General features: G+C 44.3%; 7 protein-coding genes and 3 non-coding genes across 10 annotated transcripts; 1 reads left to right on the top strand and 9 right to left on the bottom strand.

Annotated features, from left to right (window-relative positions):
- Positions 1-615: 615 nt before the first annotated feature.
- On the bottom strand, positions 616-1,485 carry LOC117141944. The gene is made up of 3 exons (XM_033305697.1): positions 1,321-1,485; positions 859-1,262; positions 616-796 (listed from the first exon to the last, which is right to left on the bottom strand). The coding sequence occupies exons 1-3, from the start codon at positions 1,483-1,485 to the stop codon at positions 616-618; spliced, it is 750 nt and encodes a 249-aa protein (XP_033161588.1).
- A 358-nt stretch (positions 1,486-1,843) lies between these two features.
- LOC117140064 lies at positions 1,844-2,709 on the bottom strand. The gene is made up of 3 exons (XM_033302810.1): positions 2,558-2,709; positions 2,071-2,495; positions 1,844-2,015 (listed from the first exon to the last, which is right to left on the bottom strand). Exons 1-3 carry the CDS (start codon positions 2,702-2,704, stop codon positions 1,844-1,846), a joined length of 744 nt encoding a protein of 247 aa, XP_033158701.1. The 5' UTR covers positions 2,705-2,709.
- Positions 2,710-3,122: 413 nt separating this feature from the next.
- LOC117140065 lies at positions 3,123-4,047 on the top strand. The gene is made up of 4 exons (XM_033302811.1): positions 3,123-3,242; positions 3,301-3,420; positions 3,494-3,783; positions 3,868-4,047. The coding sequence occupies exons 1-4, from the start codon at positions 3,141-3,143 to the stop codon at positions 4,013-4,015; spliced, it is 660 nt and encodes a 219-aa protein (XP_033158702.1). The 5' UTR covers positions 3,123-3,140; the 3' UTR covers positions 4,016-4,047.
- Positions 4,048-16,858: 12,811 nt separating this feature from the next.
- Positions 16,859-17,397, bottom strand: LOC117140721. Its single transcript, XM_033303787.1, has 2 exons — positions 17,214-17,397; positions 16,859-17,150 (listed from the first exon to the last, which is right to left on the bottom strand). The coding sequence occupies exons 1-2, from the start codon at positions 17,302-17,304 to the stop codon at positions 16,933-16,935; spliced, it is 309 nt and encodes a 102-aa protein (XP_033159678.1). The 5' UTR covers positions 17,305-17,397; the 3' UTR covers positions 16,859-16,932.
- A 95-nt stretch (positions 17,398-17,492) lies between these two features.
- On the bottom strand, positions 17,493-19,896 carry LOC117140720 (syntaxin-12). Its single transcript, XM_033303785.1, has 3 exons — positions 19,774-19,896; positions 18,744-19,421; positions 17,493-18,157 (listed from the first exon to the last, which is right to left on the bottom strand). Exons 2-3 carry the CDS (start codon positions 19,417-19,419, stop codon positions 17,979-17,981), a joined length of 855 nt encoding a protein of 284 aa, XP_033159676.1. The 5' UTR covers positions 19,420-19,421; positions 19,774-19,896; the 3' UTR covers positions 17,493-17,978.
- A 557-nt stretch (positions 19,897-20,453) lies between these two features.
- Positions 20,454-22,574, bottom strand: LOC117140842 (40S ribosomal protein S4). The gene is made up of 6 exons (XM_033303966.1): positions 22,498-22,574; positions 22,321-22,353; positions 21,968-22,226; positions 21,808-21,905; positions 21,024-21,195; positions 20,454-20,787 (listed from the first exon to the last, which is right to left on the bottom strand). Exons 2-6 carry the CDS (start codon positions 22,321-22,323, stop codon positions 20,534-20,536), a joined length of 786 nt encoding a protein of 261 aa, XP_033159857.1. The 5' UTR covers positions 22,324-22,353; positions 22,498-22,574; the 3' UTR covers positions 20,454-20,533.
- On the bottom strand, positions 20,851-20,993 carry LOC117142150. Its single transcript, XR_004459542.1, has one exon. It is a non-coding gene; the product is annotated as a small nucleolar RNA psi28S-3327 (small nucleolar RNA).
- On the bottom strand, positions 21,275-21,417 carry LOC117142147. Its single transcript, XR_004459540.1, has one exon. It is a non-coding gene; the product is annotated as a small nucleolar RNA psi28S-3327 (small nucleolar RNA).
- LOC117142148 lies at positions 21,469-21,611 on the bottom strand. The gene has a single exon (XR_004459541.1). It is a non-coding gene; the product is annotated as a small nucleolar RNA psi28S-3327 (small nucleolar RNA).
- A 793-nt stretch (positions 22,575-23,367) lies between the features above and the next one.
- Positions 23,368-27,560, bottom strand: LOC117141748 (serine/arginine repetitive matrix protein 1). The gene is made up of 4 exons (XM_033305371.1): positions 27,110-27,560; positions 25,716-26,950; positions 25,035-25,645; positions 23,368-24,969 (listed from the first exon to the last, which is right to left on the bottom strand). The coding sequence occupies exons 1-4, from the start codon at positions 27,119-27,121 to the stop codon at positions 23,963-23,965; spliced, it is 2,865 nt and encodes a 954-aa protein (XP_033161262.1). The 5' UTR covers positions 27,122-27,560; the 3' UTR covers positions 23,368-23,962.
- Positions 27,561-27,655: the final 95 nt, after the last annotated feature.

Raw genomic sequence — 27,655 nt, 5'->3', positions numbered from 1 at the left:
AATACGCGTATTATGCGTATTAATTACAGCGCAGACATTTGCATTTAAACGCCTATTTGTCCCAGGTACCGTGGACACAAAAACACAAGACCCTCGCCCAAGACGGTGGTGGGTCTGGGTCCCAAAACAATCCCCGGTAGCCAAAGCTCGGGATGTAATTATTGAATTAGAAGACAATAGGGCCTAAAGAGGTTGGGACCAAGTCGGGAGATGCGTACGCTTTGATAGCCGGAGAGGAGAAAAGACCACCCGAGCGTGGAGATACATACATATATCCAAAGATGATGATGAGGCCCGGACAGGAGAACAAAAAGAGTTATTATGTGGATATTTGCATAAATTTCACGCCCTTGCCGGTGAAATCAACCGGAGAGGAAGTGCCAAGGGCCTCTAATGTTCTCAGAGTCCAAAAGGGCTATACGGAAGCAGGCAATCATCTAATACACATAATACGGAGATAGGAATCAAAATGTTGCATATATTTGTTATACTTGTAGTCCTTCTTTTATAAAAGAATATTAAATTTATAGTGAGTTAGACATTTCAATGCAATAATAATTTAATAAACTATTTTATATAAATATCACAATCATTCGCCACAAATTGGGCAACAATTCAACCCAGCATGCTGAGGAACTCACTGCCCAGGTGATGCACATCGCTGAAGTGCTCCAGCAGGGACTTGGGACACCTCGGGTACACCTGATCGCAATCGCCACCAGCTGCTCCCAATCTCTCAGCCTGCAGGTAGTCATTGTCCGAGTGCTCCGACAAGGGATCCACCGAGCTAGATGGTCTGAAAGTGCGTTGGGGGAGAAAGGGGTTACCATAAGGCCGATCCCACGATCATAAACTCACGTGAGCAGGATGTGAAGCACTTCGCCCAGCAAACCATTTCGATCGTCGAAGGGAGCCGCAGCACTTTCGCAGATGCTCTTCAGGACACAGACTCTGCCATTGAGCTTCATGCGAATGGCCAGAGCCGTGAAAGCCTCGTAAACCGACCAGCGATAGCTGCCCAGGGCCTGCAGATCCTCCTCCAGGATATGTGGATCAAATCCAAGTTTTTGTTCCGACATCTGCATGACCTTATCGAAGATGGTGGCATTTTGCAGCAGCCTATTTTCAGAGATTTCATGCACATCCTTGGTCCTCAATTGCTTGGCAGAGTATGGCAAATAATATTGAGCTTTCAGAACATAACCCGTAATGACGGATTCAACCTTTAGATCTTCTGCAGGTATACCAAAGCCAGCGATCATCTGGAAAGTTATGTTTTAAATAATTGTAACTTATTTAAAAATGAAATCGTGAACTTACCTGCAATCGAGTTGGATTAGCTCTAGGATAAATCAAGGGCAGCCATCGGGCTTTTCGCACTAAAATATCACTCTCACTTCTAAAATTCCCAGTATTGTTTGGAGTGTGATTTGCAAGAACTCCAACAAAACTAGTAATTAAGAGCACGGCTATCAACACTTTCATGATAAAGTCCTTAAGAATATTTCCTATTGCTTAGTAACCACGTCGCTTCAAAGAAGATTGGTGACTAAATTAGCAAACAGCGAAATGATTTCACTTTAATAGTCCAGGGAATCGAACTTCTTACTTTCCTCGATTAGGAAACCGAAAGTGTCATTAGCTGCAATTTATATGGCACACTTGAGTCACGATCAGAATTGAGACCATTATTTCAGCTTCCATGTTGAGCTTTTTGGCTTCACTAAAAGTTCACGTTCTTCTAATTAGCACTAGACCATTTTTGTTACTATCACAAAGTCCCATTTGCCACAAAGAACACTGAGCGAAAGATTTGGTATCATTTCAGCCTTCCTTTATTGCCTCAAAACAAGATCTTATCCAGATTGTGATGCAGTTCGCTAAAGTGTTGCAATAAACTTCGTCGACACTCTTTGAAGACCCGATCACATCCACCTCCGGATTGTCCCACCTTCTCTGCATAGTAATACTCGTTGTCAGCATGTTCCGACAACTTGTCCACCGAGGAGGAGGGTCTGTGGTTAGGAAGCAATTATAATATGGTTAAGGTGTTTTTCCATTACGACCTACGTGAGTAATATGTGCAATAGATCCGCAAAGAGTCCATTTGTGTAATGAAAGGGTTCCTCGGCCGCCTCGCATATGCTTTTCAGCACACAAATCCTGCCCTGATAGCCCAAACGATCGGCCAATCCCTCTAGTCCCTTGTAGACAGTCCATCGATAGCTACTCAAGACTTTGTTGGTCCTAGTCAACAGCTTCCTGGTGTTCTTGCCCAGCTCGTCCACTCCCACCAGAAAGTTCTCAAACATAGGTTTCCTCTGCTTTCTGGCTCCGGTAATACCCGGCGTAGCCACCTGTGTGAGGGGCAGCGCTGTGGGTGTTCTCAAATCATCCGGAGTGGTGGGCAGCCAGTACTCCACCTTCAGGACATAGCCGGTGGTCACCGCCTCGTAGTTGAGATCCTCCAGCGGAATACCTATGCCGCCAATGAACTGGGAGAAGAACAAAGTGCGCTAGAAATGGGGTTTCTTCTCAACCAATAGATTTATCTTACCATGACGCGAGTGGGTGATGTGGTGGGGTATATAAGCCAGGGAATGGGAGCTCTTTTACTCCTCTGATGCTTGGAGGAGCTGCCTAGGGAGGCCATCACCTGGTACAACAGGCAACTGGCCAATACGAATACTATACTAAATTTCATTTTCCTGTTATTATAATTTGGTTTTTGTTTGTTGTCCACGCCCGAGCGAATCTCAGTGCGTGTTAATGCCAGCTCTGTTTTTAAGATACTAATCCATTTTCTGGGTGTTCTTTTTCTAGCTCACGAATTCTTCATTTTTGATTTCTCAATAAAAACGGCTCCATCAATCGAGCCCAGAAGACTTTCTCGCCCGAGAATGTTACACATTCTAGCAATTAGCACCTTTTGCAGTAGACAACTGCGATCGGATGGAGACGGGGTCAAGTGGTAACCGTGTAAATCTTGCATATTCCGGTTTCTTTCTCTTAACTCTGGTAGTACCGTAAGCCACTTCTCACCCATTCATTAGTGGAACTGCCAATTGTGACGCCCATCGTTTGGTGCAACCTGCAATATTTCGCAAACTGCACTTAGTTTGTCTGGAGCTCGGGTTAAGATGGGTGCCTTTCGCTGGGAGTTTTACTTGGGTGGAGTTTTCGTTCTAGGCTTGAGCTTAGCACATTGTTTTCTGGTGTTTCCTCGTCAGGGATCCTTTGGTGTGAGTATTGCAGGGGATTCGTCTGAGGGGTATATTGATTATTCACGCTATTACTTAGCTACTGGCTGCTGTGGCCATTCCACTGGAACTGGGTCCCAAAAATGTGTACATGGCCTTCAACTTTGAGTCCAACTATGCACTGCCCTCCAACGACTCCTACAATCAGTGGATTGACAGGGTGAGTATGGTTAAAAATTCTAATTGTAATTTATACTCGTCCCCAACCCATTTATAATTATATAATATTAAAGTGGGATTTGGATGATCACTATCTGGGCGTCGGAGGCAATGTGACTCCCATAAATGCCCGCCAGGATGGAGGTGATTTTCCACAGTACGAGGACAACGAGGTGCGGCGTCGCTCGGTGGGATCTCCGCCTCCCTTCAGGCGCCACGACTTCTACCGCAGCATTATCAACATCCTGACCCACTACGGATTCAATGGCTCCGCCTGCCTGCTGCGAACAATCTGCGAGGTCAGCGAATCGCCCCTGGATGCCCAAAATGGGCTGCTGGGCAGCCTGTTTCAGATTCTATTCATGTGAGTCTCCCCCCAGCTCGCTTGCTTCAAGGGGTCACCACTAATTATGACATCCTTTTCCCCCTCCCCCCAATTTATTCGCAGGCCAACGACAAGTGCCGCGGAGCAGGAACTGCAGCACGTGGACGAGCTCTACAAGGCCTCCGATGCGGGCACGCATGGCCCGGGATGCTCCGAATACGTGGCCCACTGCGGACATAGTGCTCTGGACCTGATAAGCATTGTGCTCTGAATAGCTCTGAAATGTTGGCGACTAGATTTAAATTTAAATTTTAACTTAACAAAAAGGCGAGAAAATTAAGTAAAAATATATACCTAAATATATATCTTGTTTATGAGTATCTGAGTTACAACAATTATCATAAATATCTGAGTTACTATGCTAATGCATTCAAAATATGAACAACGAACCAAGTTAAAAAACATGAAATATTTTTTTAAAATATAATTATTTGTTTTTGAGTTGTAAGCTGCATGCAGTTCTGGTTCAAAGGTTATGTTGATATTATTTTTGTGAAACCTTGAGAGCTTTGAAATTTCCAAGCCACCTCCTGCTGCGCCGTGAAATGTTTTAATATCGCTTAAAGAGCTTAAAGACGACAGCGCAATGTGGTGGCAAACAAAGCAGATGAGGCCAAAAAAATAAAAAAGGAGTCCTAAGCTGGCCGCATGGATATGGTTTGGATTTTGGCCTGCTTAGGGGTTTTTCAGATGGGTTTACCTCACGTCGGACATGTGATGATGGGCCCTGCTTTATGTTTTCGAGTTCGGTGCTCCGCTTTTTGTTAGCTCTTTGATCGCTTTTTCCGCTCCTTTTGTGCAAATGAAGTCGCCCCTGCTCCGCATTTTGCGGTCTCCTTCATTTCGGCGGCCTGTCAACAATACCATAGAGGAGACTCCTTTTCCTTTCTTATTTGTTTGTTTGCTATTTCTTTGATTCGATTTGCCGCCTTAGAGGCGACCCCGAACGAGTCCTGGCTGTGGTGAGAGCGAATTACGCCTTCTTTGATTCTGCCAAGCCATTGAAATCATAATTAGAAGACAAATAATTCCTCTGTTCTTCTCAAGATCCCCGAACAATGGCCAGGCATCAAAGCTGAAGTGCTTATATACGCCACTGTTTGAGAAAGGTTTATAAAAATATATATATATATGGCGAAAAGAACTTGGGTACTAATAAGCTTAGGCGATGTGTGAAAAGAGTTGGAGTTTGAGCACAAAAAGACCCTGAGGTACGATCCCAAAAATATATATTTGCCAATCAGATCTTTGATTGTTTGCATAAACACAGTTCTTTCAATACCAATTCTTCTAATTCTCCACTCAAATTTGAAGTCTTCCATATTTGCTGTTTATTTATAAGTTGCTATCAGTTTTTGGGGTACTAAAAATAAAATATGCATACTATTTTTTAAGGGCTTAGCAGAATTTTTCGACGATCTATTACATGCTTATCATATCATAAGCTCCTATCTCAAATGACTAAGAACTCTATCCATCATTTGTGATCCACCGTTTCCTTCTCAAATATATTTACACTGTCCTCCACAGACCTCTCATATCTCCATCTTGTTGTATCTCAATTGTGGGATCATAAAAGACAACCATCAAATGTGATCCATCTCCTCTAGATTTCAGTGTTTTTATGACTCACTCTGCAGCTCATTTCGTCACTTCAACATGGTTTGGATGTCTGAGTTGTCTCCATTGATTTACGGCCAGCCTGAGATGTCAATTTATTTTTGTGTTCCGTTGCTAAACTTGGCATTGACACTGGCCCCATACCATTTTAATGGGGTGCAGGCAGGTGTTAAGGAGCTAGGAACCCGCGATCCCGCTTCCTGTGTTGCGGTTGGCCATGGAACAACTCTCCCCGGAATTCGTTTGCCTTTGGGGGCTGGTTCAAATTGATTTGTAATTAGTTGCAGTTGCAGTCAACAATGTGATTATACGTACATTTGGCATGGGCCTAACCACGAGGGATATACATACATATATCTTTTGGGGGCAGGGGATTGAGTGGGATCCCAGGGAGCTGTGGGCGTTCTACGTTCTAGGGTTACACAGATGTGCGCAGACATATCCCGAGAAACCGAGATCCACTTGAGTTTGGAAAACGCATATATATTAACGACAGAACACAACATTATCCTAGGCAATTGACAGATCCCTTAAGTAGTCATCTATCCATGACATATGAGGAATGAGTGCTGGGCGTTCTGGTGAGTTGTAAACGCATCTGTGGGCAGGATTCGTGGATTGTGGCCAACCGATGCCACGCCATGTGTCGGCATACGTATGGTATCGTTTGTATATATATATATTCTATATTGTATCCATAAACGTTGACAGTTCTGTGGTGTAAATCATTATGCTGCAACTGTCACCCATTTTGAGGTTTTCATTTAATAATATTTGAGCACTTTGCGCGCTCGCATTTTTTGCACCCACCAACTGAGTTATTAAATTAGAGTTTAATCCACTTCGGTCACGCGTCTGCGAACATTAATTGAATTCATAAATGAGCAGTTTATATGATATTTATAAATTAACTAATTACCGTATCATTTGATTGTTGTTTCTGTGCGTTTGCTGCATTGTCCTTTTTTTCAACGCCATCAACAATTGGATTAAATTCATAATGCAAAATGGCATTTAAAATGCCGCTTTTAATAATTACACAGCGTAAAAAATCGGAAAAACTAAGTTGCGAAATTCCATTTGACTGGTTGGGGATTTTCGGCTTATTTTAATTAACTTAATGAAATGCTGTTTACGAGTTTTGCAAATTTAAATTGCACAAGACAAGTTGGATTATGTAAAATGCCAGATTTGTTATTGCTAATCGCAATTTTAAGTTTAAGGAGCTTAACAATGTTTTAACAATATAAGCTGTGTATGTATACACTTTAAATCGGATTTGTTCATATATAATTAAATTTATTAATTAAGGTAAGATATATAATTTCACGATCTCTTTGGGATTATGTACATATCTAATAGCGATTAAAGTTTGTTCAGCATGAAGCCTTCAATTTTCCCGTTTTTATCAAGAACCAAATCTTAATTAGGAACATCTCGTCCAAAGAACTTCTCCCATGAATTTCTAGATTAGTTTCATTTGGTTGAACCACGGAGTCCTAACCACCATATCAAATTGATGGGTAATGTAATAAAAACTGAATCATTAAATGAAGGCAAAAGGTATTCCCACAACTTCTTTTCTTATCGAGATCATCAACACTTCAACGGTATCTTGGCCTATCCTCCAGTTTTTAATAAGACTTCCTCATTGTCATCGCTCATTTTTTGCTGTTGTTCTCGGGTCATATGAATAATGTCAAATTAACACGGAGGTGGTTGCATTTAATTTTTTGATCGATTGCTGGGCGAGAGCTGTAACTAGTTTGACATTAATTGACTGCCAAATATGCACAAGCGCATGAAATAATGGAAAACCCTATTAAAGTCAACCCATTCTAGACCAAAATCGCAGCCCTTGGCAAGTTGAGAGAAAAATCAACTCGGCCAAAAGTTCATAAATGCTAATGTGCCCCGGAGCCTGACGATGATTGATGGTCGCCTCCGGCGAAGGAAAGTTCCGCATTCCGTTTCCCGCTCCGCATTTTCCGGTGTTCACATTTGGGGTTTCCCGCCATCCACAGACTGCGCAAAATTATGCGAAGGATCAATCCTTGATGAACTGTATACATTTCACCTTTGTGCTCTAGGTCCCATCTAAGCCAATTTAATCCCGAACCGGCTTAGGACATTACGATCTGGGCTTAGGCGATGTTGCAACATCTTCTGGCGCGCAGATTTTCTTGTTAGCTGTGGCAAATATTTGCACACGGGATTTGTTTGTAGGCGGTGTTCTCCTAATGATCTTTGCCAAAAAGGAAATCAGATTTTCCAGTTCTTGGGAAAGTGGCAATCTCACCCAAATAACCTTTTGTCTGAGTAGGCCATGTTGTATCCTTGTTTAAAGTCTTATCTTAGCCGTTTTTAATTATTTGGCCTGCAGCACGTGGCGTGTTTGTTTTAAGTTACTTAAGTTAACATCTCAATAGGCACAGAAGTGGATGTTTCATAATAATGATGGCTTGATTATACATATTTAAAGCATAATTTTCTGGAAGTATATGTATTTTGTTACGTCACAAAATGTAAAATCTTCAAAGTAATTATACAAAAAATTACAAAACTTTCTTAAAAATATATTTATATTTTGAAATTTGAATTTTTCTGAGACTTTTGGATATCTGACAATCATAATTTAATAATATTAAATGGAATTTAGGTTGCCTCCATCAAATTTCGTTTACTACAAAATAGAAACAGATGATATGAACCTAAGAGGCAAGTGAGGAATTTTCGGGAAATCTAAATTAACTGAAAATAGCTAAACAAGCAGCTCTAGGCGAGATCCCAATTGCCGATTCCTCCACATCTACGGAACCCCTTCCTGCTCCCATTTTCCACAGTGTTTCCCATGTGTCTTTTGTTGGAGTCCTCATCGCATAATTTTTCACTCGCTCGTTTGGTGCGTATCCTTTGCTGTCTGCTGCTTTTTTTCTTCATATTTTTTTCATATGTGTCCGTGTTGATAAATTTGCTTAGATTATTATCCTGGATCCTGAATCCATGCCAGCCTGGCCCGGCATGGCTGGCTCTGCTTGCTGTTATCTCCCTGTCGTAATTAGTCTGGAGCTTGTTTGCGCCGCATTTACACAAAATGCTTTTCCAGGCGCCGCACGCACTCACGGACAACGGACAAGGGACTCAGATACGGACGGACACTAAGGATGGGCCGGGATTGTCCGTTGTACAGGCAAATTGCCCCCGAATATGAATGGATAGCATTCGTTTTTTTGCTGCAACCGCCTTCATTCGAAATACCTCATATTCCAATAGATAACCCGTGGAAACGGCGAGGCCTTAAGTTGCCGGGCATCTCGGGTGGCGCAGGTCGTTCCCAAGTCAAACTGGCAACCTTTTAGCATAAATTTCTCCAGGCCGAGCACGACAGGAAGTCGTCGCCAAACGCCTCCGCCAACCGCAATTTCCATTAGCAGCTGTTGGGGATGGGTACATCATCATACATACATATGTGGGCACGGACGAGCGAGCGAGCGAACGGATGGATGGATGGTCCCCGAGAACATTTGACATTTTAAGGAGCGCCAAGTGAGTTGCTGGTTGAGCAGGTAGCTCCCGGTAATATGCCAACGGTAAAAGCCCCCAGACACCGAACATAGAGCCACGCTCATGGATATGTCAACTGTTTTTAGCACGCACAATTTGAGGGAAAGCCAAACAAAAAGCCAAGCAGCAGGGAAAATGCTCTCCAAGGTAACATGAATATATAAACGATGGACTCCGGCACTAAAATACACAGTCTAGAGAGATTGCCAACCAACCTGCTCCAATTCCAATTCCCCAAGACCAAATCCGCACACACACACACCTGTGGGAAGGGCTCGAATTACGAATGCAATGTTGAAATAGAAATTAAATGCCAAGGAAAACCGCATTTTAGACAAATGCCAAACCGGGCTCGCACACTCGCGCAGTATCGGCTTTCAGGACACTGAATTCGGGTTTCAGGCGACAGCATCCCTCGCGAGGAGCAGGTATCCTTCGAATCAACCACAACATGTACACCTACTTCCTCCCTGACACCCGAGAAGTTTGCCAAAAAAAAAAAAAATATATACCCAAAACAAAGGAAAAAACGCGCCACAATGGCAAGGAAGTTGCGGCCTGAACAGGAACCGAACCAAATTCGATGAGGAGGAAATGCGGCCAGATCGAAGATAAAGATAAAAAGCATGTTAAGTGCCCCTGGCAGGCGATGGATTACCGATAAGTTCGAGCTGCAGATACGATTTGGCCGAGGCCAAAACCCAAATTGAGTGTACAAAGCGGCTAAACGCAAACGTTAAGTAAAGATTAATCTACCCTATCAGATAAAATCAAGTGGACGAGCAGGTTGCATTGCCTTTTTATAAAGAAACATTATATAAAGAAACCACTTTAATAATTATATATAATTTTAAAATAACAGCAGAAAAGTTGCAGTAAAATCCACAAATTTATTTTTAGATACAATAAGTAATTGAGTTATATTTGAAATCATTTTCTTAGTCTGACGAACTCTTCCAGGAAGATTCGTTTCTCGAAAAAAAAGAGAGAACTCGCCAATCAAACAACGATTGCGGTGGACAGGGGACATTAATTACAGCTCAGTAGAGCGCCGACAATAGACCTTGGATGGAATCCATGAGCGTACCCACACCCAAGCTACTCATGTAGCTGGACCAGCGGGCTGGCTTTTCAATAAAACTTGCCCCAAATGGGTGCCGACAAAGGCTGGCCCGAACGAACAATTGGCCAACAAAAGGAGGTCGAAATTACAGCGCACTTTCGAATGCAGAGTGATGAATGCCTGGGAGAGAGGGGGAGGGTGTTGGCCAAGACATTTGTCATGAGCGTTTCGCAAGCGGGCCAAGAATCGAACAATTAGTATACGCCCCCGAGTGCTGGACTTCTCTTACACCTGGTAATTGCTCCGCAAAAACTTCATGTAATTTTTCTTTAACGAATCTCAAATGACTTTGCGACCTTTGTGCCTTGCCGCTTGGCCGCCTTGGCCATTGTTTGTTGACCAGACTCCTGTGGTTTCTCCAGCTGCAAGTGTGTGAGAGCGAAGGTCCTGTTCAAAATCAGCTTGCTCTATTAAAACTGAAGCGACATTTATGGCCTTGATGTGCACAGAATTCTGGCTTTTTTTTTTGTTTGTTTGGTCCACTGATTGGCCTTGGAATTGGTGCTCGATGATTAATGTTGGTCTTAGCCATCGGGAAACTATTTCTGGCAAATTCCTTGTCTGTTTCTATTGACGCATTGTGGCCGTGAAGGCGTTGGGCTCCTTTCTGATCCTTTGTCCTTGGGTCAGCACCTTTTCTTTACACCTTCGCAGGCGGCAAACTCTTTGGTATTCCCTAATTCTCATACAATGACCATCGGATGACTTTGGAATCGTTTGTTTGCCGGCAGCTGAAATTGGTTTGCAGTGATCCCAAGAAGAGATCTAAGGAGCTATTTTGATTGGACTATTCTTAGCGACAAGGCTCATATATGATTTTCATGTTCTTTTTACATGACCAATTTAAGACAATTCATTGGTACGATTTATGCTATGCAATTACCAAGCTGGGAATAGAAAATATATTTTAAAAAACTGCTAATTGATTTCATAACCTTTACCAATTTCAATTCGCATCACATATTTCGTCAAAATTGTATTACAAAAGGTTTCTTTCAACTTGATATCCACTTTTTTAAACATTTTCCCACAAAATATATACACGTTAAGCCGCCCTATTTAACCTTAATCAAAGCCGTTAAGTGTTTTCCATTACAACTTTCCATTTTTTCTTTAATCCCTACCCCAACCCCCATATATTTGCTTAGTAATACCGCACACTTTGTGGGTCAGCGAGGACTACCCTATAATAAGCAACTGTTTAAGCACTTACCCCGAAATGGCGAAAGATTTAACATTTTGATGGATTTTCAATAAGCCACATTCAGCGGCGAATAACTTGGCCCGATGACAAGGCTCATTATTATTATGCGCCGTTGGATGCGAGGATCCGCTTTCGCAAAGGCTCCAATTAGAGAGTGCAGGATGAGTTTAAAATTGAATTTAAAACGCATCAGACTGTTTACCGTAATAATATCGACACATTTATGCGACTCCCCGAGCCGACTCCACTCCACTCCACTCCTGGCCAAGATCCCCCTGCTCCGCCGAGGGCCAAACCAAGGTGATCTTCGGTCCAGGTGCTACACCTTAATGGGCTTTTGTCTTCTGATGGCCGAGGCCCGCGGCTGCATCCTCATCGCATATGTATCTGCTCCTCGGCCTCCTGCTCCATCGGCTGACGCAAATGTATCTTAAGCTTGTCGGATTTCTACCTTATCCTCTTAAAAGCGGACAGATGTTTTTGCATAGCTACAAAGTGTAAAGCCTTTTAGTGGAATCGCTAAAATAAATCGCAATGAAATATATACATATATTTTATATATATTTTAAAACTCGCAAAAATATACACAAATATTAACAACCAAAATAAAGATAGATGAAAATGGTTAGTCATTACATAAAAGAATATGAATATTTTTTCTGAGATATTTGCTGGTTAATTGAAAACTTTTTTAACTATTTGCTAAAACTTAAAATCGAAGTAGATTATTATTATAGTAGTTGATAAGATTATATTTTTTTATTTTTTTCCATTAAATTTTGTTTTCTGTAACCTTTTCTGATGACCAAGTTGCGCTGCGTTTCACCTCTACATTTTTTACCTTGTGGCCTTCTGTTCGTGCCGAGTTAAATAAATTTTAAACCTGCTGCATTTTTCTGGCTCCTTCGAAGAAAGGACAGATGTTTCTGCCTTGTGCTTTTTTTCAGCGAGGACTATGATTTTTTGTGCCATCCTCCCACTCTGAGTTAACTGATATGGTGGATGCTTTATGGCTGTGAGGCGCTGGAGGAGCATGAGGAGCGGGAGGAGCAGGAGGCGCAGGAGGAGCAGGACGCGCAGGAGGAGCTGTACCTGCAGTCGGTGCCTTTCGTGCATCTGTTATCCTGACAGCAGGACTCGACTCACCTCACCCGCACGCTGGGGAGGTAATCGATCTCATGTGGCTTATTTACATCCGTTATTGAAATTCACTTTTCGCTCTTGCTTTTGTTTTATGGATTGGCTTTGTGTGCCGCCCCGAATCCTGAGTCCTGCATCCTGAATCTCTGGCTCGTATTGATGACAATTGCAGTTTTTGGCATGCAGCTGGGCACATTTACATCCGCTTTTGGCTCCGCCTTTTGACAACAGATTTTTTTTGGTTTTGTATGCTGCTTCGCTTTTCTTCTTGTTTCAGGTTTTCAGCATTGGTTTTTTCGACGAATATTCGTTTTTTATTCGCAGAAAGCGGAAGTGAAATGCTACCCGGTGCTTTAATAATTCAGTTGTGCAAATAATGATCGAGGCAAATGATTTGGGAAATGTTAACTAAATAATAAATGCCCTGGAAACTGGCTGCAAAAAGTTTGGATATCTGGCCTTTAATTCGATTACAATTTAGTCATGGTTATTTATTAAATTGAAATACTTAACACTGCTTACAATTAGGGGTTATTTCTTATCAATTCCATTTAAGTTGAACAACTATCTAAGATTTGGTTCGTTAAGCAGGGCTTAACACAGCTTTTAATTAAATTCTTACAAAGTCATTCCTAACACAATAAAGAGTCGTTTTTTACTGCCAGATGGACATTGATATTACCACTAAAAAAACATTATAGATAAACCAGGCAAAGAAAGGAACTTGTTGGGGGTAATTCCGACGAAAGTGCAGTTCTTAACGATGAAATTCCCACCGCAGCTCTTCTAAAATGCAAATGTAAGTCATTTAATAACGAAACCATTATGTAATCTTGGCGCGCTCATATGCTTTATGGAGCACATCGGCGAGGATATCAAGTTGTATCCACAAGTCCACTTTAATTATATGTAAGCCACGCCAGGCCCATCAAAGTTCCGATCCCATCCGATGCAGGTGCAAATGCAGAACCTTCGCTGACCAGTCGTCAGTTTTCAACGATCCGCGTGGCTCATTTTCGGTTCCACATTATTATTATCCATGCTCTGGAGTCCGGTTTGGCTGGGAATCGGGAATGCCGCTCTACAATTCATTTGCAAAGCGTATCCGAAAATGCTGATGGGATTATTATATGTTGTTGATCTGGTGGCACTGGGTATGCGATGCGACTGCAGGTGGAATATCTCAATGACCCAACCCGGGTCTTTATCGTTTCAATGCCGCGGATTGCCCTGTGTTTTTGTTTCTTTTTCTCTTGCTTTTCCCTCACTTTTCGGCTTTGAGCCTTAATTTATGTATTAAAAGTTAGAAATCCGTGTGGACAGGTGAATTTTCTTTTATATTCGTGCCCCTCTCCCTTGGGTTCTCTCCAGGGCAAAGGTGTATAATTTAGTAAAGGTATCGAAGTTGTTCATTAATAATCCGTTTGGGATAGCGAGGGAATGTGTTGGAAATTAGTAGCAATGATATCTAGAAAATATCTAAAAAGGAAGAAGCTGAATGAAATCATTTGGCGAAGCGAATTCCTTAAAACTGAACTTTAGTATATCCATATTCAAATGAATATAAAAAAATAACAAACGATTGTAACTTATTCCTGGATTAGGAAATGCCTGGAATTTGCTCTAATCTGTCGCACTTCTATTATCAAATATAATCCCCCTTTCAAAAAAAAAACCAAAAAATGAAAAACTTAATACCCGAAACAAAATAATAGACAAAACCACGCTCGTTGTCATTCATCATACACTCGTATAAATCAGAATCCGCGCGTCGTCGCATAGAAAGGATATGGACCTCAAACCAGGAACCAAAGCGTTCGATTGTATGCAAAAACAAAAAGATAATGAAAACGGAATCGAATCGAATGGAATGGAATGGAAGGGGGGTCCCCTTTTTTTGTTTTTGAATGGTCATGGTTTGGCGTGGAATGCCGCAGGTGGCCGCCAGCAGTGGGCCTCTGTCCGCTCGCTTTCCAAGTGTTTGCCTGTGCAGTTGGACAAATTTACATGCGCGCCTCGCACACAATGAGATGCCGGACAACCTGACCAGGTAACCAGGTAGCCGTGGTCCATGCCACATACACTCTGAAAAAAATGTGGCACATTCTGCTGAATATTATGATTGTGATTCAGGAGATATAGATAAAGCTAGAAGCTATTATTAGGTATTTAGATCTGCCAAGACCGTCAAATTCAACTGTATTGTTAATTATATTTTAAAATCTATAAGATATATAGAACATATTCCTCAATTTATACATTTTTCGAATTAGAACATTTTTTTTTTTGAGTGCATGAAGAGCTGCAGGCTGCTCTACCTGGAATGTCCGACAGTGGGACACACGTCGCTATTCAAATAGGTCGCCGACCGACTGAAGGCAGCCAGCAAATGCAAACGCAAAGGCAAACAGAAACGCATCATTTAAATGATGGAAAATGCAAAAAGGATGCTGGGCCGTGTGATTTCCGCTCTGGCCGCTGCTTTTTATCCTTTGTGTGGGCGGGGATGCGTGAAAGGTGTCCGCTGCTTTTGTTCGAAATATTTTAATTAAATGGACTGAGCTAAGCCCCGTGGGTATCGATGGGGTGGATTGAATGGATGAGTGCGAATGCAAATCAATCAATTCCTCTGCCAAATGCGGTCAAAATGCAATGCTCAATTAAATAAGCCATAAAATGAAACGCCAAAAACAATCACTTTGATGTGGAAAGCGGGGATTTCCACGCAGGCTTTAAGTTGAAGAGATATTCGCCTTTTTTTTAAGCGTTTCGATTGACGGGAGTTTCAAGTGTCGGTGCTATTACCAATTTTTTCTCTAATTGGTGAGTGCGATGAGATGGACTGGTAATCAAGTGGAACGTCAGGCTAAAAGCCCCAAAAGGGTACGCACTTGTTAGCAAGGGAAATACTCTAATAATTTATAAATCCTTTGAAACGTATCTTATTTATATATTATGTAAAATATAAATATTTTTGGGTGGTGTCCAGAAATAAAGAACATATAGTACATCTTATCTTAAAGATACACTTAGCATATTATCTTTTTGAAGAAAGCTGAAGAGTAGTTCCCCCAAGAAATCCTTCATGACACATTCAAAACGCCCCAAAAGAGTGGCGAGTGTGCTTGAATAGGTGTCAAAAAGTTCCGAATGCCTGATACCAACTGCTTCTTTCCGGCGCTAAAACTGCATATCCGAAAAGGTCCATCCACCCAAATGGCTGGTTGAGTGCAGAAATGCATTTGCATGCTGGGAGCACTTTCAATCTGGTGCTAAACTAAAAACGCAAAACGCCCAAAAAAAAAACGACTAACGAGCACCTGGGGATCCTGTCACCTGTTCCTCAGTTTAGTGGGCGGTGGGCTGGTGGGCGTGGCTAATTTGCATGCGATTGAAATGGCGCGGAATCAAAGTGCTTGATAAAAGAGGGTGGGTTTTGGGGGTGGGGCTGGAAAACGAGGAAACAAAACAAAAACACGCAATCGGCTGTGAATTTTTCCGGCTGCATGTGAGTGCGGGATGCTGGCTAATTAAAAGCGCATCAAAAGCGGGCAGAATTTGCATAGCAAACGAAACGTTGCGAAAATTAAATAGAAATTGTTAGTGGCACTTTTTCCTTTTCACTTCGTCAAAGCTGCCTGAATGCCAATGCCGAAAAAGTTTGTCATGAATAGCTGTCGTTAAAGGAGCGGAATTACGGAATTTTGGAATTCCCCGCAGCGAATCGTCCAATAAATGTCAGCGGAACCAACTTTGTTGGCCAACTATTTTTATAATTAAACAAACTGATTGTGATAAGTAGGAAGCTGAATGCAAAAGTTCCTCCAGCAGCGGCCACCAAAGGTCCGCTCATAAATTGGCCAAACGTCAAAGTTAGCATTGCATGTACTTGGTCAACAAGTCCTTGAGACAGCGTTGCGAAAAAGTCAAAGCTCACGACAAGAAAACTTAATGAAAACTTCAAAAATTCGTATAATTTGCACGGCATTTAAAAGGAAATGTCATCGTTCTTAGTAATTTGCATTCATTGTGAAACACACTGAATAAAATATTCAAGATTGTAAGACAATGTATTCTGCATTTGGCAACTTTCAACGTTTTAGAAAATAGTTCATACTAATATTGAAAATGAATTTGTTCATTTAGTATAGCATCTAATGAATTTGGTATCAAATATTAGGGTCACCTGACCATCAATAGATATGCAATCCTTAAACTCAGCGAAAACTACAAAATTTAAGAAACTTTCTTAATTTAGTAGACTCTTTTAAGATTGCAGATACTAATAATGCTTTAAAGTTCATATGCTCTTCTATTAGGCGGATTTGTAAATCCTTTTGAGAATCTTTAGAGGAGAATTCGCTTTCTTTGGGTTCCTCCAATCGATGCTATAACAAAAGAAGTAGTTTTAGAGATGTTTTACTATACAATATGCAGGTCATTTGGTTATCAACAGTGTACTTAGGCCTAGAGTAAGCTATTCCGCGGACTTGGCGGTACTGGCCGCCGCAGCCGCCTTCGCCTGGGAGGCGTGGTGCTTGGCCACCGCCTCCTGGGCCTTGCTCAACTGGATGTAGCCCTCGTGGGCGCGGGAGCGCAGTTCGCTCTCCACGCTCTTGTTGACCGACTTCGAGATGACGGACTTGATCTTCTGCGTCTCATTAAACTTGGCCTTTTTCGCCTGAATGGGCGCATCTGTAAATTAATAAAACGAAAACTTAGAATTTGAAGAAGATAGTTAAGCATGTGGGTAATAACTTGATCGGCGGGTGAAGGCAGCTTGCTTTTGGTTCTTCTTTTTCTGTATCGCTGCTGGTAGCTTGGCCTTCTTGAATTTTCCCTGTGGCATCTTTACAAATAGTATTTTTATCAAAATAACGAAATATGAATGTTTTGCTGCGCAGCACGTTGTTTTGGTTTTGCCCCACACCGATAAGTCTATCGATTACGTTCTATCGATTTAAGCGGACTGCCAACCTATTGCATTCTCTATGCGCCACTTGGCGCGCTTTTCAAATCACTCAAATTGTTTTTTTCGGTTTATTTTATTTTCGATTGCTGGCTCACTTATTTATAACTTGTAACATATATCAAAAGGGAATACTGAAACCGCAGGCGTCTTCAGCAATCCCCCTTCTGCTGGCTCGAAACTAAACACAAAAATTTTACAAATTTCAATGCAAAACTCAGATTGCTCGCGAAAATCGTTTTTAACAAGAAATAATTAACATTTAAAAGCGCTGAATATTGTTTATATGCAAGTTAAGTGGGATTCAGTATCCTTATTTACTTATGTATATATATGTAGATATATATGTATAATTTTAAATATGGTATTTGTTTTTATTTTTTGCTTTAGCTTTTCCTCTACATTCTTGTTGTCTTTGCTCACTTGGTGATTAAACAGAGTTCTCAACGATCGAATATTTTGTTTCTTATAAAAATCGTTTACAAAAATCTATGCGTGTGTGTGTGTGGGTTGTGTATGTTTGTGTGTTGAATATGGGCGTACAAATAAAACAATTAACTGTTCAGTTTGGCAACGATAACGCCAGTTACGATTAAACCTATTATCACAGCGATCACCAGGAGTATCAAGATCTTGCGCCGGTAGCTCTGGCGACTCCTGGCCGCCTTGGCCAGTTCCGAGGTGCCATCCTCCACGTTGGCGGCCGTCTGCTCAATACTGTTCTCGATGAAATCTGCGAAGAAATTGAGATTCGCTTAGAAAGTGTAATCAAAAACAGGTACAATCTAAGGAGTTAAAAATGTTGATATTTAAACCTGTAATAGAGTCAGCAAATATTTTAAATATTTGCTTGCTCTTATCAGTTTCTTCTTATTTTTGTAAGACCCGAAATAATTGATTACTGTTCGAATAAACAGGAAGCTAAATTAAACGATATGATAAGCGTATGCACACATTACTTGCCAAATGACACGGGTTTTCATAAAAGATATGAAAAATTAAAGCGTTTAAATGATGTGGTCGTTGTTGATAATTCCAATCAATTTCGAAATGTGCATTGTTATTGAAGCAAAGTCAATGATTCATAATTTCTTGCACATGTTTAACTTATGAACGCATTTAAAAGATTTGCCATGTCACTTTTAAGCAACTGATAAGCTCTGAATATTTTGTTTCACCAATGGATTTCTCCATTTGGAGAAATTACTATTACATTTGTGAAACTGCGTGGATTTGGGTCGTAAAGTGAGAGCCCTAATTACGGTTTGTGGTTTCTCGATTTGCGGTCGTTGAGCCCCACTTGGAAGGAGATTACTCACCCATCTGCTGCCCCTGATCGTGCACCAGTCCACTCAGCTGGGTCATGATCTGGTTGACATCTATGATGTCCGACTCTATTTGCTCGACCTGCCGCCGCCGATCGTCGAGCATGTCGTGCTCCTGCTGGAGATGGGCCTGCTCCAAGCGCTGTTGCTGCAGCAGCTCAGCACGGGTGTTGGCCTCCACATCCTGATCGGCAAATTGCTGCGCCTGCTGCAGGGTCTGCCGCATGGCCGACGAGATGCGTCGCTGCAGATTGGAGTACTTCTCCACCACGCCATGGAACTCCCGGGTGAGCTTCTCCAGCTGCAGCTTCTGCTGGCGATCTCCGTGCCGCACAACGGCCTGTAGCCTCTGCAAGTCCTGACTGGTGGTCTGCACGCGGGCATTGCACTTGGTGTTGATGGTGTGCACCTTCTCCCGCAGATTGGGCAGCTCCTTGGGTGTGCCAATCAGTTTCAGCTGCTTCTCCAGCTGCTTGGTGCTGCTGTGGATGGCAGTGATGTTGTGGCCAATGTCCTCGCTGAGGGACATAAATTCCGTCGGACTGAAGCCTGACGAACCGCCGGCTGCCGCAAAGCTCACTTCGGGCGTGGAATCGGCCATCGCACCATAGTCCCGATGGGGGCCACCGCCTCCTCCGTTGCCTCCTGGATTGTTCAAGGCCTTGGACATATCTGTAAGTGCATATGTATCGCTGTGAGTTCAAAGCAGGGGTCTTGCTAAATAGGCCGACATTTAATACCACTCGCGAGCAAACAGACAAATCCCTACAAATGATTCACATGCATTGTTGTTCTTTTTGTTCTTGCTGCTGCTGTTGTTGTTGTTGTCGCCAACTTATCAACATATGATGTTCGCCCGTGTGCGTGTGTGTCGGTGTGCATCGGTGTGTGCAGCCCATCGTTGTATGGGTGGGCAGCATTTTCGTGTTTTCTTCTTCGCATATGATTTGCTTTTGGGGGCGGGGGCTCTTCTAGGGCTTCCGCCCAGCGGCGGAATGCGCCACCGGGATTGTCGGGTACTTACTTCGAAGCGAGTTCTGATCCGGGGACGCACAATGTTCGCGCACAAAGCCTTTCACCACACGAAATACAATGATAATTCTCTGCAGCAGAAGCAGCAGCCCACTGAGCAGTGTGACCGGAGCTTTCGCAGCGGCCGTTCTATCGATGCTGGGGGCGGGCTATCGATTATTTGGGCGCCAACTCCAGCCCCCACGCACCACATCGGCGGGGTTAAAACTCACCCCCTCGAATATACATGAATTCCTTTTTTCAATAATCTATTATTCTCATTGCCATTTTTTAAGATATTTTCTTAAGAGTAAGATGAAGACGTAAACAAGAGTAACACAATCATCCATCCTAAATTAAAATTTAAGTCCTCATTAAAATCTGCGCTTGAAACATTTACTTAACCTAACGCCACTTTTGAATTTTTGTCAGAAAATCATATATAAAACTAGACTTTCAAGCTCTGAAGCTCCATTTTGAGGTAGTTTTACGTTACGTCCAGTTTTAGGGCATTGTGAATTGATTGATTTTAAAGTTTCTATAAACTCATACTTATTTTCACGTTTGAATAGCTTTAAATCACGCTACACATGTCCCACGTTTTTTTACACATTTCCAATCATAGAACTGATTCTTTAAACTCTTGGCGAGCACAAAGATCAACCACTTCCTTTGCAAAAGAAAACACATGCGTTACGTTCTTGGCTTGTAATTCCGTAGCTAAACGTACAGAGTGTTATGCTAAAAGGTAAAAGTCCTTAAACTCCTGCGCCTTAGTGGGTCTTGGCGGCCAGACGCTTGTCGCGCTCCTCAGCGATGCTCAGCTTGACACCCTTGCCCTTGGGCAGGGAGATGTAGGGCTTGTTGCCCTTGCCAATGATGAACACGTTGGTCAAACGGGTGGCGAACACATGACCCTGCGAGTCCTTGATGTGCACAATGTCGAAGGATCCGGGATGACGCTCACGGTTGACAACGGTGCCGACACGTCCCAAATTCCTGCCTCCGGTGATCATGCAGAGGTTGCCTGTGGAGACGGAGAAGCATACCAGTTAGTTGGAATCATACGACTTGGTTAATAATATTGGGCGACTGTCATTGCACGTAAAAGTTACTGAAGCGACTTTGGAATGCCGCATCAGAGACCGTCGTGACAAAAATTGCTTTTGGCTTATTGTTTTTGAACCACGCAACTTTCGAGGAGCGTTTTGTGGTCTTCGAACCAGCCAATGAACACGATGATCTATGATGTTGGATGCTTACCGGAATCGAACTTAATGTAGTCGGTGATCTTGCCGGAGGCAATGTCCACCTGCACGGAATCGTTGGCGTGGATCAGAGGATCCGGGTAGCGGATGGTGCGGCCGTCGTGTGTAACCAGGAAAGGAACTCCCTTGGCGCCCAGCTGGGTCTTCTTGACCTTGCACAGCTTGTACTGCAAAGAAGCAAAGAAAATGTGGGTTAATTTTAAGACTTTATTTATACCAAATTCCACTATCACTTTCATTTCATTGCATTGTAATTGCACGTAAAAGTTACTCAGACGACTGTGGAATGCCGAATCAGAGACCGTCGTATCAAAAATTGCTTTGGGCTTCGATTTGAACCAATAGACACATGGCAACAGGCGGAAATCGGTCTTCGACGAAGCCCACAGTTCTCCCTCTTGAAGGGAATGACAATATAATGCTATATACTCCTTAGTTTCTTTTGTAATTGCACGTAAAAGTTACTGAAACAACTGGGATTTGTCGAATCAGAGACCGTCGTATCAAAAATTGCTTTGGGCTTCGTTTTGAACCAATCGGCGCACTATTTTACACGCAAAACGGTCTTCGACAAAGCCCTTTCGATATTTAAGTTAATTACTTTCGATAATTAGCATAAAGACTGATTTTGTATTCCAAAATAGGTGAACTATTTGTTTCAAAGGCTTCCAAAACAAAACACTCTCATCCAGCGGATTAGCTGGAGTTTTTACATTATAAGAATCTAAACCAAGTGATCTTGCATGAAGCAGCATCCGTAGGCAGACTAGATAACTCACCTTGGCCTCCTCGGCGGAGATGCGGTGGATGACGAAGCGTCCCTTCACGTCGTAGACCAGACGGAAGAACTCACCGGTCTTCTCGAGGGTGATGACATCTAAAAAACGGCCAATGGAGCCTATTAGTAAGGAGCACAATCTCGCCGAGCACACAACTCACCCATGTAGCCAGCGGGATAGGTGGGGTCGGTGCGGACCTTTCCATCTACCTTAACCAGGCGCTGCATGACGATCTTGGTGACCTCGGCACCGTTGAGGGCGTACTTCAAGCGGTTTCTCAAGAAGATCAGCAGTGGCAGCGACTCACGCAGCTTGTGTGGGCCGGTCGAGGGACGCGGGGCGAAGACGCCTCCCAGCTTGTCCAACATCCATGCCTTGGGGGCGGCTAAACGCTTCAAATGCTTCTTGGGGCCACGAGCCTGCAAAGTGTAAGTGGGTTTCAGCCGTTAGCCAGGTATTCCAATGGCAAAGCACACAATGGTGACCATATCTCCACCACCAACAGATACTCACCATGTTTGATTCACGATATTGAACGGGCGATCACTGCAAATAGAACAATCAAACGTTAGTTTTGTGCCAGTAATCGCGCGCCACTGCCAGTGCCGCATCCGTGGCCCGCAAATCCCCAATGCCGGGCCTTCCATTGATTAAACTTAGCACGTGGCTAGCTGAGAAAAATACACATACCGTCCGTCGGGCAATACAACAGGAAAAGGAAAAGGCAGATTTGCGGGCGGTGTGGCCAGCGGGCAGTTGGCGCCGAATAACTAAATACTAGATTGCGTCCAGCGCGCAGGGTTACTTTTGAGAGGGTGCCTCATTATTGGGGGTATTCCTCAGCCGCTGTATTAATTAGCTTTTGTCAGCTGTGACGCGATTTAATGCTAAAATGAAAATATAAACAAAGTATATTATTATAAACCGATGATGGCTCTAAAGAGAGAATCGGCTACCCTAAAATATACAATATTTAACTTTCATATGAATTTATATACACGCAATTAGGTCTTATCACTGTTATATAGTCAAGTAAAATAAAGTAAAATTGAAAGATATTTTTACACAGAAATCTTTCAAATAAGGGGCTAGTAATTAAAATTTGTCTGCTAAAGGAACACTTGAACGCCAGCGTTATATAACCAGCTGTATATAACTGCTTACTAATTTTGAAAGGCATCATGTGGGGCTACACAATCGACCATAAAATAGCTTTTGAACAATGAACGTTTGTGTTTCATATGATTGTCTCAATCGAGTTCGAGCTATGTATTTAAGTTTACCGTACCCAATCAAGTAATGCCACTTCTATAATTATATAGTTTTTTTAACAATAAGTATTAACCCTTAGCAGTAAGATATATTTAATACATTAGGGGCGACCCTCATTAAAATACCACATTTAAATACGTCGAAAATAATTCTTTGCGGAATACCCTTACTAAATCCTGAACATTGGATACATCCTGAAAAAATACCAGAATTTCCAGGGCTGCATTATGCGCAATTAATCGTATTCGAAAAAAGACACAAGCAATCGAAATTCAAACGAAGCATCAGTTGGAGGTTTGGTAATTTTACAATTGTTTATTCTCTCATTTAGTTAATGCCCTTCAAACACACAATTTGCTCTTTAGGCATTATTAATTACATTCTGTAAAACCTACTTATAAATTAAACTGCGGCAACAATACAATTTGCCAATCGGATTTACGCGCTTGTTTATGTTTGCTTGTTTTTATGTTTTAAATGTGATTTTGTTATGCTTGTATACGGGAATCTATGCATTTAATTTAAAACCACTGGGGGCTAAATAGTTATGTTGGTTAATTCAGTTTCTCATTTGTTTTGTACATAATACAAACTGCATTCATTCGCTTAATGTTGGCTCGCTAATTTAATCGCTACTGTTTTTGTTAGGCGAAAGAACTTAACGGTATGTGAATTACACTTTAAGAAATACAATGTATGCAATTAATGAATGTTTAGTTGGTTTAAATGTATACTTCTATGTTACTGGCTACGTACGTCTGTCTGTGAGGGCGAGCGATTCACGATTTGCATTCGCGTTCTCGTTTCAAGATGAGTGGATGATTTGAGGGTCAGGATGGGAGTAGAGTGGGCAACCATTCACGCACAAAGTCTCTCATGTCGTTCAGTCCAGCTTTTTCATTGATTTGAGGGCCCGTTCCCGCAGCTGCTTCTCGAGGTCCTCGTTGATGACACCGGGTCCGGAGGCGCCCGGCAACAGTAGCGCCAGCTTGCCAGCGTTTCCATTCCGCTTGGCCGCAACCGCCGGCGGCAACTGCTCATCCTCGTCGCTGCTGCCCTGGGAACTGCTGTCCGCCCGCGACTTGCCGGCACTGCACTTCCGCTTGTGCTTCTTATGCTTCTTGCTCTTCTTGCTGTGCTTCTTGTGTTTCTTATGCTTCTTGCGCTTGGAGGAGGCCTCTGAGTCGCTGTCACTGGAATCCGCCGGCTTCTTCGCCTTCTTGCGCTTCTTCTTGGGCACATGCTCGTCCTCGGAGTCGCTGTTGTCGCCGGCCTCGTCCCGACGCGTCTTCTTGTGACCGCGCTTGCGACTGCTCGTCGACTCCTCATCGCCGCTGGAGATTGCGCCCCGCTTGGACTTCTTGTCCGAGCGCCGCTTGTCCTTCTCCTTCTCATGCTCCTTCTCTTTTCCCTTTAAAGCCGCCACCTCCTTGCTCTTCTTTTGCTGCAGCTTCTTCTTGAGCCTCTCATCCCCACTGGAGTTGTCCTCGTCGTCACTCTGTTCGGTGCTGGTTGAGCTCTCCGAGCTGCGCCGCACCTTCTCCTTCTTGCCCTTGGAAGTCTCCACGTTGGTTGGCTGCTTCTTGCGACGCGGCTGCTCCTCGCTATCATCGCTCTCGGCACTGCTGTCCGAACTGCTGCTCTGGCTCTGATCGCGGGATTTCTTTGGTACCGCCGCCGACGCAGCAGCAGCTGCCTTGGCTGCGGCTAGACGCTCGTGGGGCTTAAGGAACGGTGAGGGCGTGCGGGACAGACTGGCGTAGGTGCTGCGCACGGCTGGACCCTTGTCCAGCACTATGATCGTTTCTGGCTTGTTTTTGCGCTGCTGCTCCTCGCGACAGAGATCGATGGTGTTCACCGCCGGGCCAGCATACTCCACCGACGAGCGCCCTGTAACCAAAAGCAGTCCATAATTGAGTACCCACTGTTAAGTTGATCATTTGCTTGTCACTTACCAACTGGACTCTCCCGCTTGCGACTGTGTTGCGAACTGGAGCGACTGCGGCTTCGTTGGCGACTCAGGCTGCGACTGCGACTATGGCTACTACGGCGTTTCTCCGGCGGACTAGCGCTGCGCTGTCGCTGCTGCCGTCCACCTGCAGAGCTTCCCGATGATGAGCGCCGGTTTCGTGCAGGTGGCGGGTTGTCCCACCGATTTATGTGACCGCCACCACCGCCCGGTGAGCTGCGCCTTTCCCTTGAGTTGGGGCGACGATCTCTTGAGTTCCGTCGTTGCTGCGGCGACGAGAAGCGACGTCCCGGTCCCTGATGCGGGGAGAATTGCTTGCGGAACGGCTGATTCTGCTGCATTGGCGACTGACGGTGGTCGCGATTATAGCGATTCTGTTGCGGCGACTGGCGCCTGTCGAAGCGACCCATTCCGCCTCCACCTCCACGTCCTCCGCCGCCAGGACTCTGTCTGGCCTGCCAATGGATGCGCCCGCCGCCGCGGAAGTTGGGCGAACCGCCGCGATGCTGCCACATCTGGCGATGTCCGCCGCCACGTCCGCCACCCCGTCCTCCACCTCTAAAGTTCATCATCGGCGAACGGCGACGGTTGTTGAAGCTGCACGGAACGAAATTAACATGATTGAATTAGTTAAGGCATTGATAGTGAGGCGATAGAATCTACTTACCGTCTTGGAGAGCGAGAATAACGCATGGGCGAGCGTGATAGACGCCTGGATCTCGACCTGCGGCGAGAATTGGATCGCTGAAAGCGATTGCCGCCGTTGCCACCGCCATTATCCTGTCGCATCGGACTGCGTCCTCGCGGGGAGAAGCGTCTGCCACCTCGACGACCACCTCCGCCACCGCCAAACTGCCTGCCTCGATCGTTACCGCGCTCCATTGAACTAGCCGAGTCCCCGCGATTGTTGCGATATTGTCGCTTGTTTTGCACACTGTTCTTGTTGCGCCGGTGCTCAAACTGATCCTGGTTGCGCTCCGGCGACAACGATATGCTGCTGGAGCGTCCTCGTCGGCGACTGCGTCGCGAGGAACTGCGGGAACGTGACCGCTTGGCACTGGGCGATCGAGATCGACTGCGCGGCGATCGCGACCGGGAATGCGAGCGGGAGCGCGACTTGTTCTTGGAGGCCGGCGGTACCGGCGAGGACTTGTCCGTCGAATGGCGGCCGTTGACAGTCTTGGCGGGTGCGGGCTCCACCGAGCCCATCTTTTTGCCGGCGGTTCGCGAGCGGGAACGTGAACGCGAACGTGGTCGTCGGCTGGATCTCCGCTCCCTGGAGCCGGGACGAGCGGCCGAGGAGGAGCCGCGTTTACGGATTTTGGCAGCCGCATTGGCGGCCGCTTCTCGTGCGGCACTGGGCACCGAACCGTTGTTGTTGGCCGGCTTCAGTGAGCGGGATCTGGAGCGGGACTTGGATTTGGAGCGGTCACGCTGCCGATCTCGCCTAGAACTGTCTCGTTGGGAGCGGGAACGCGAACGGGATCTCGATCGATCCCGCTGCCGCTGTTCCTCCTCCCGTTTGAGTATCTCGTCCTTTTTCTGCTGTATAAACTCCGCCGGTATACCCGAATCGCTTTCCTGTGCCGAGAGCAGCAGGGCCCAAAGTTCACCCATAAACTGGCGGGCATTTCGGCCGTTCAAGAAGCCCGTCATATTGATCTGCATCTTCTTGGGGCACGGATACTTCTCCTCCTCCAGCTGATTGTAGACAAACTCGACGACCACGTCGTCCTCGATGTGCAGGATGTCGGTGATCTTCTTGCTGATCCACGGACGCAGTACGTCCAGCTTGACTTTCGACATATCCACCCTCTTGTTCAGGCAATCGCCGAACTTCATTTGCTTCATCAGCTTCTTCTCCTTGTCGCTGAACCGCGTGTCCTGCTGCTGGTTGGTGCCCTATTCGATTTTGCGGGGGGCGGGGTGAAAAATAAAGATATTTGCAGGATATTCCATTTAAAAAAAAGGGGGGAATAAATTATCACAAACGAATGGGCAATGTATTGAAAAACCATTTATCGATTAGTTTGCGGGGGGGTGTCGACGCTTTTGGCTTACCGTGAACATCATCTTGGCTGCGTATTCGTGATTAGAGTCCTGCGGGAATTTCGGTGCACTGCCGCCAATTTGTGGCCCAACTTTAGGCCAGGCACATTTGTTTTCTAGCGCAGCGAGGGCGAGTCAAAAATCCAATAAAAATATGTAACCCGGCACCACGCAAGTCGATTGTCGTCTACAGGAGCACACACACACTCGCGCAGCGTCTTTTCGCCGTCTGTGTGTATGTGTGATGGCCGGGGAGATGCGCTGCCTTTGGCCCGATTTAATCGCTATCTTAACACCCTGCTCGCGCGTTTATCACTCTGGTGCCTTCTGTCGTCGTTGCAAACAGCTTTAATGGCAGTTTTCTGGCTATTTTTCAGCACTTTACTATCGCAAAATAAAAAATTATATTCGTGAAAACGGTCTGCGCCAGTGATGGCAGCAGCGGCCCAAAACACGAGTAATCGGCACCAGCGCTGGACTATCGGACAATGTCATCGGTGAGCATCTGGCAGCGCTGTGCACAGGGTGTTAACAGTTTTTTCAATTCAAATGCGACCG

The sequence above is a fragment of the Drosophila mauritiana genome, chromosome 3L, assembly GCF_004382145.1.
Source record: "Drosophila mauritiana strain mau12 chromosome 3L, ASM438214v1, whole genome shotgun sequence".
NCBI lineage: Eukaryota > Metazoa > Arthropoda > Insecta > Diptera > Drosophilidae > Drosophila > Drosophila mauritiana.
This window is presented reverse-complemented; position numbering and strand designations above follow the sequence as displayed.

Bases quoted from the DNA above. Each gene is read 5' to 3' on its own strand.
- LOC117141944 (XM_033305697.1), bottom strand. From the start codon at position 1,485: ATGAAAGTGTTGATAGCCGTGCTCTTAATTACTAGTTTTGTTGGAGTT. The intron at 1,263-1,320 runs GTAAGTTCACGA...ATAACTTTCCAG, and splicing joins CTAATCCAACTCGATTGCAG to ATGATCGCTGGCTTTGGTAT. The intron at 797-858 runs GTGAGTTTATGA...ACGCACTTTCAG, and splicing joins GTGCTTCACATCCTGCTCAC to ACCATCTAGCTCGGTGGATC.
- LOC117140064 (XM_033302810.1), bottom strand. From the start codon at position 2,704: ATGAAATTTAGTATAGTATTCGTATTGGCCAGTTGCCTGTTGTACCAG. The intron at 2,496-2,557 runs GTAAGATAAATC...TTCTTCTCCCAG, and splicing joins CATCACCCACTCGCGTCATG to TTCATTGGCGGCATAGGTAT. The intron at 2,016-2,070 runs GTAGGTCGTAAT...TCCTAACCACAG, and splicing joins CTATTGCACATATTACTCAC to ACCCTCCTCCTCGGTGGACA.
- LOC117140065 (XM_033302811.1), top strand. From the start codon at position 3,141: ATGGGTGCCTTTCGCTGGGAGTTTTACTTGGGTGGAGTTTTCGTTCTA. The intron at 3,243-3,300 runs GTGAGTATTGCA...GCTATTACTTAG, and splicing joins CTCGTCAGGGATCCTTTGGT to CTACTGGCTGCTGTGGCCAT. The intron at 3,421-3,493 runs GTGAGTATGGTT...ATAATATTAAAG, and splicing joins ACAATCAGTGGATTGACAGG to TGGGATTTGGATGATCACTA.
- LOC117140721 (XM_033303787.1), bottom strand. From the start codon at position 17,304: ATGCCACAGGGAAAATTCAAGAAGGCCAAGCTACCAGCAGCGATACAG. The intron at 17,151-17,213 runs GTTATTACCCAC...ATTAATTTACAG, and splicing joins TGCCTTCACCCGCCGATCAA to ATGCGCCCATTCAGGCGAAA.
- LOC117140720 (XM_033303785.1), bottom strand. From the start codon at position 19,419: ATGTCCAAGGCCTTGAACAATCCAGGAGGCAACGGAGGAGGCGGTGGC. The intron at 18,158-18,743 runs GTGAGTAATCTC...ATTTCTTCGCAG, and splicing joins CGATCAGGGGCAGCAGATGG to ATTTCATCGAGAACAGTATT.
- LOC117140842 (XM_033303966.1), bottom strand. The intron at 21,906-21,967 runs GTGAGTTGTGTG...GCCGTTTTTTAG, and splicing joins CTATCCCGCTGGCTACATGG to ATGTCATCACCCTCGAGAAG. The intron at 20,788-21,023 runs GTAAGCATCCAA...CCGTCTCCACAG, and splicing joins CTACATTAAGTTCGATTCCG to GCAACCTCTGCATGATCACC.
- LOC117141748 (XM_033305371.1), bottom strand. The intron at 25,646-25,715 runs GTAAGTAGATTC...CGTTCCGTGCAG, and splicing joins TATTCTCGCTCTCCAAGACG to CTTCAACAACCGTCGCCGTT. The intron at 24,970-25,034 runs GTAAGTGACAAG...TTTTGGTTACAG, and splicing joins CAAGCGGGAGAGTCCAGTTG to GGCGCTCGTCGGTGGAGTAT.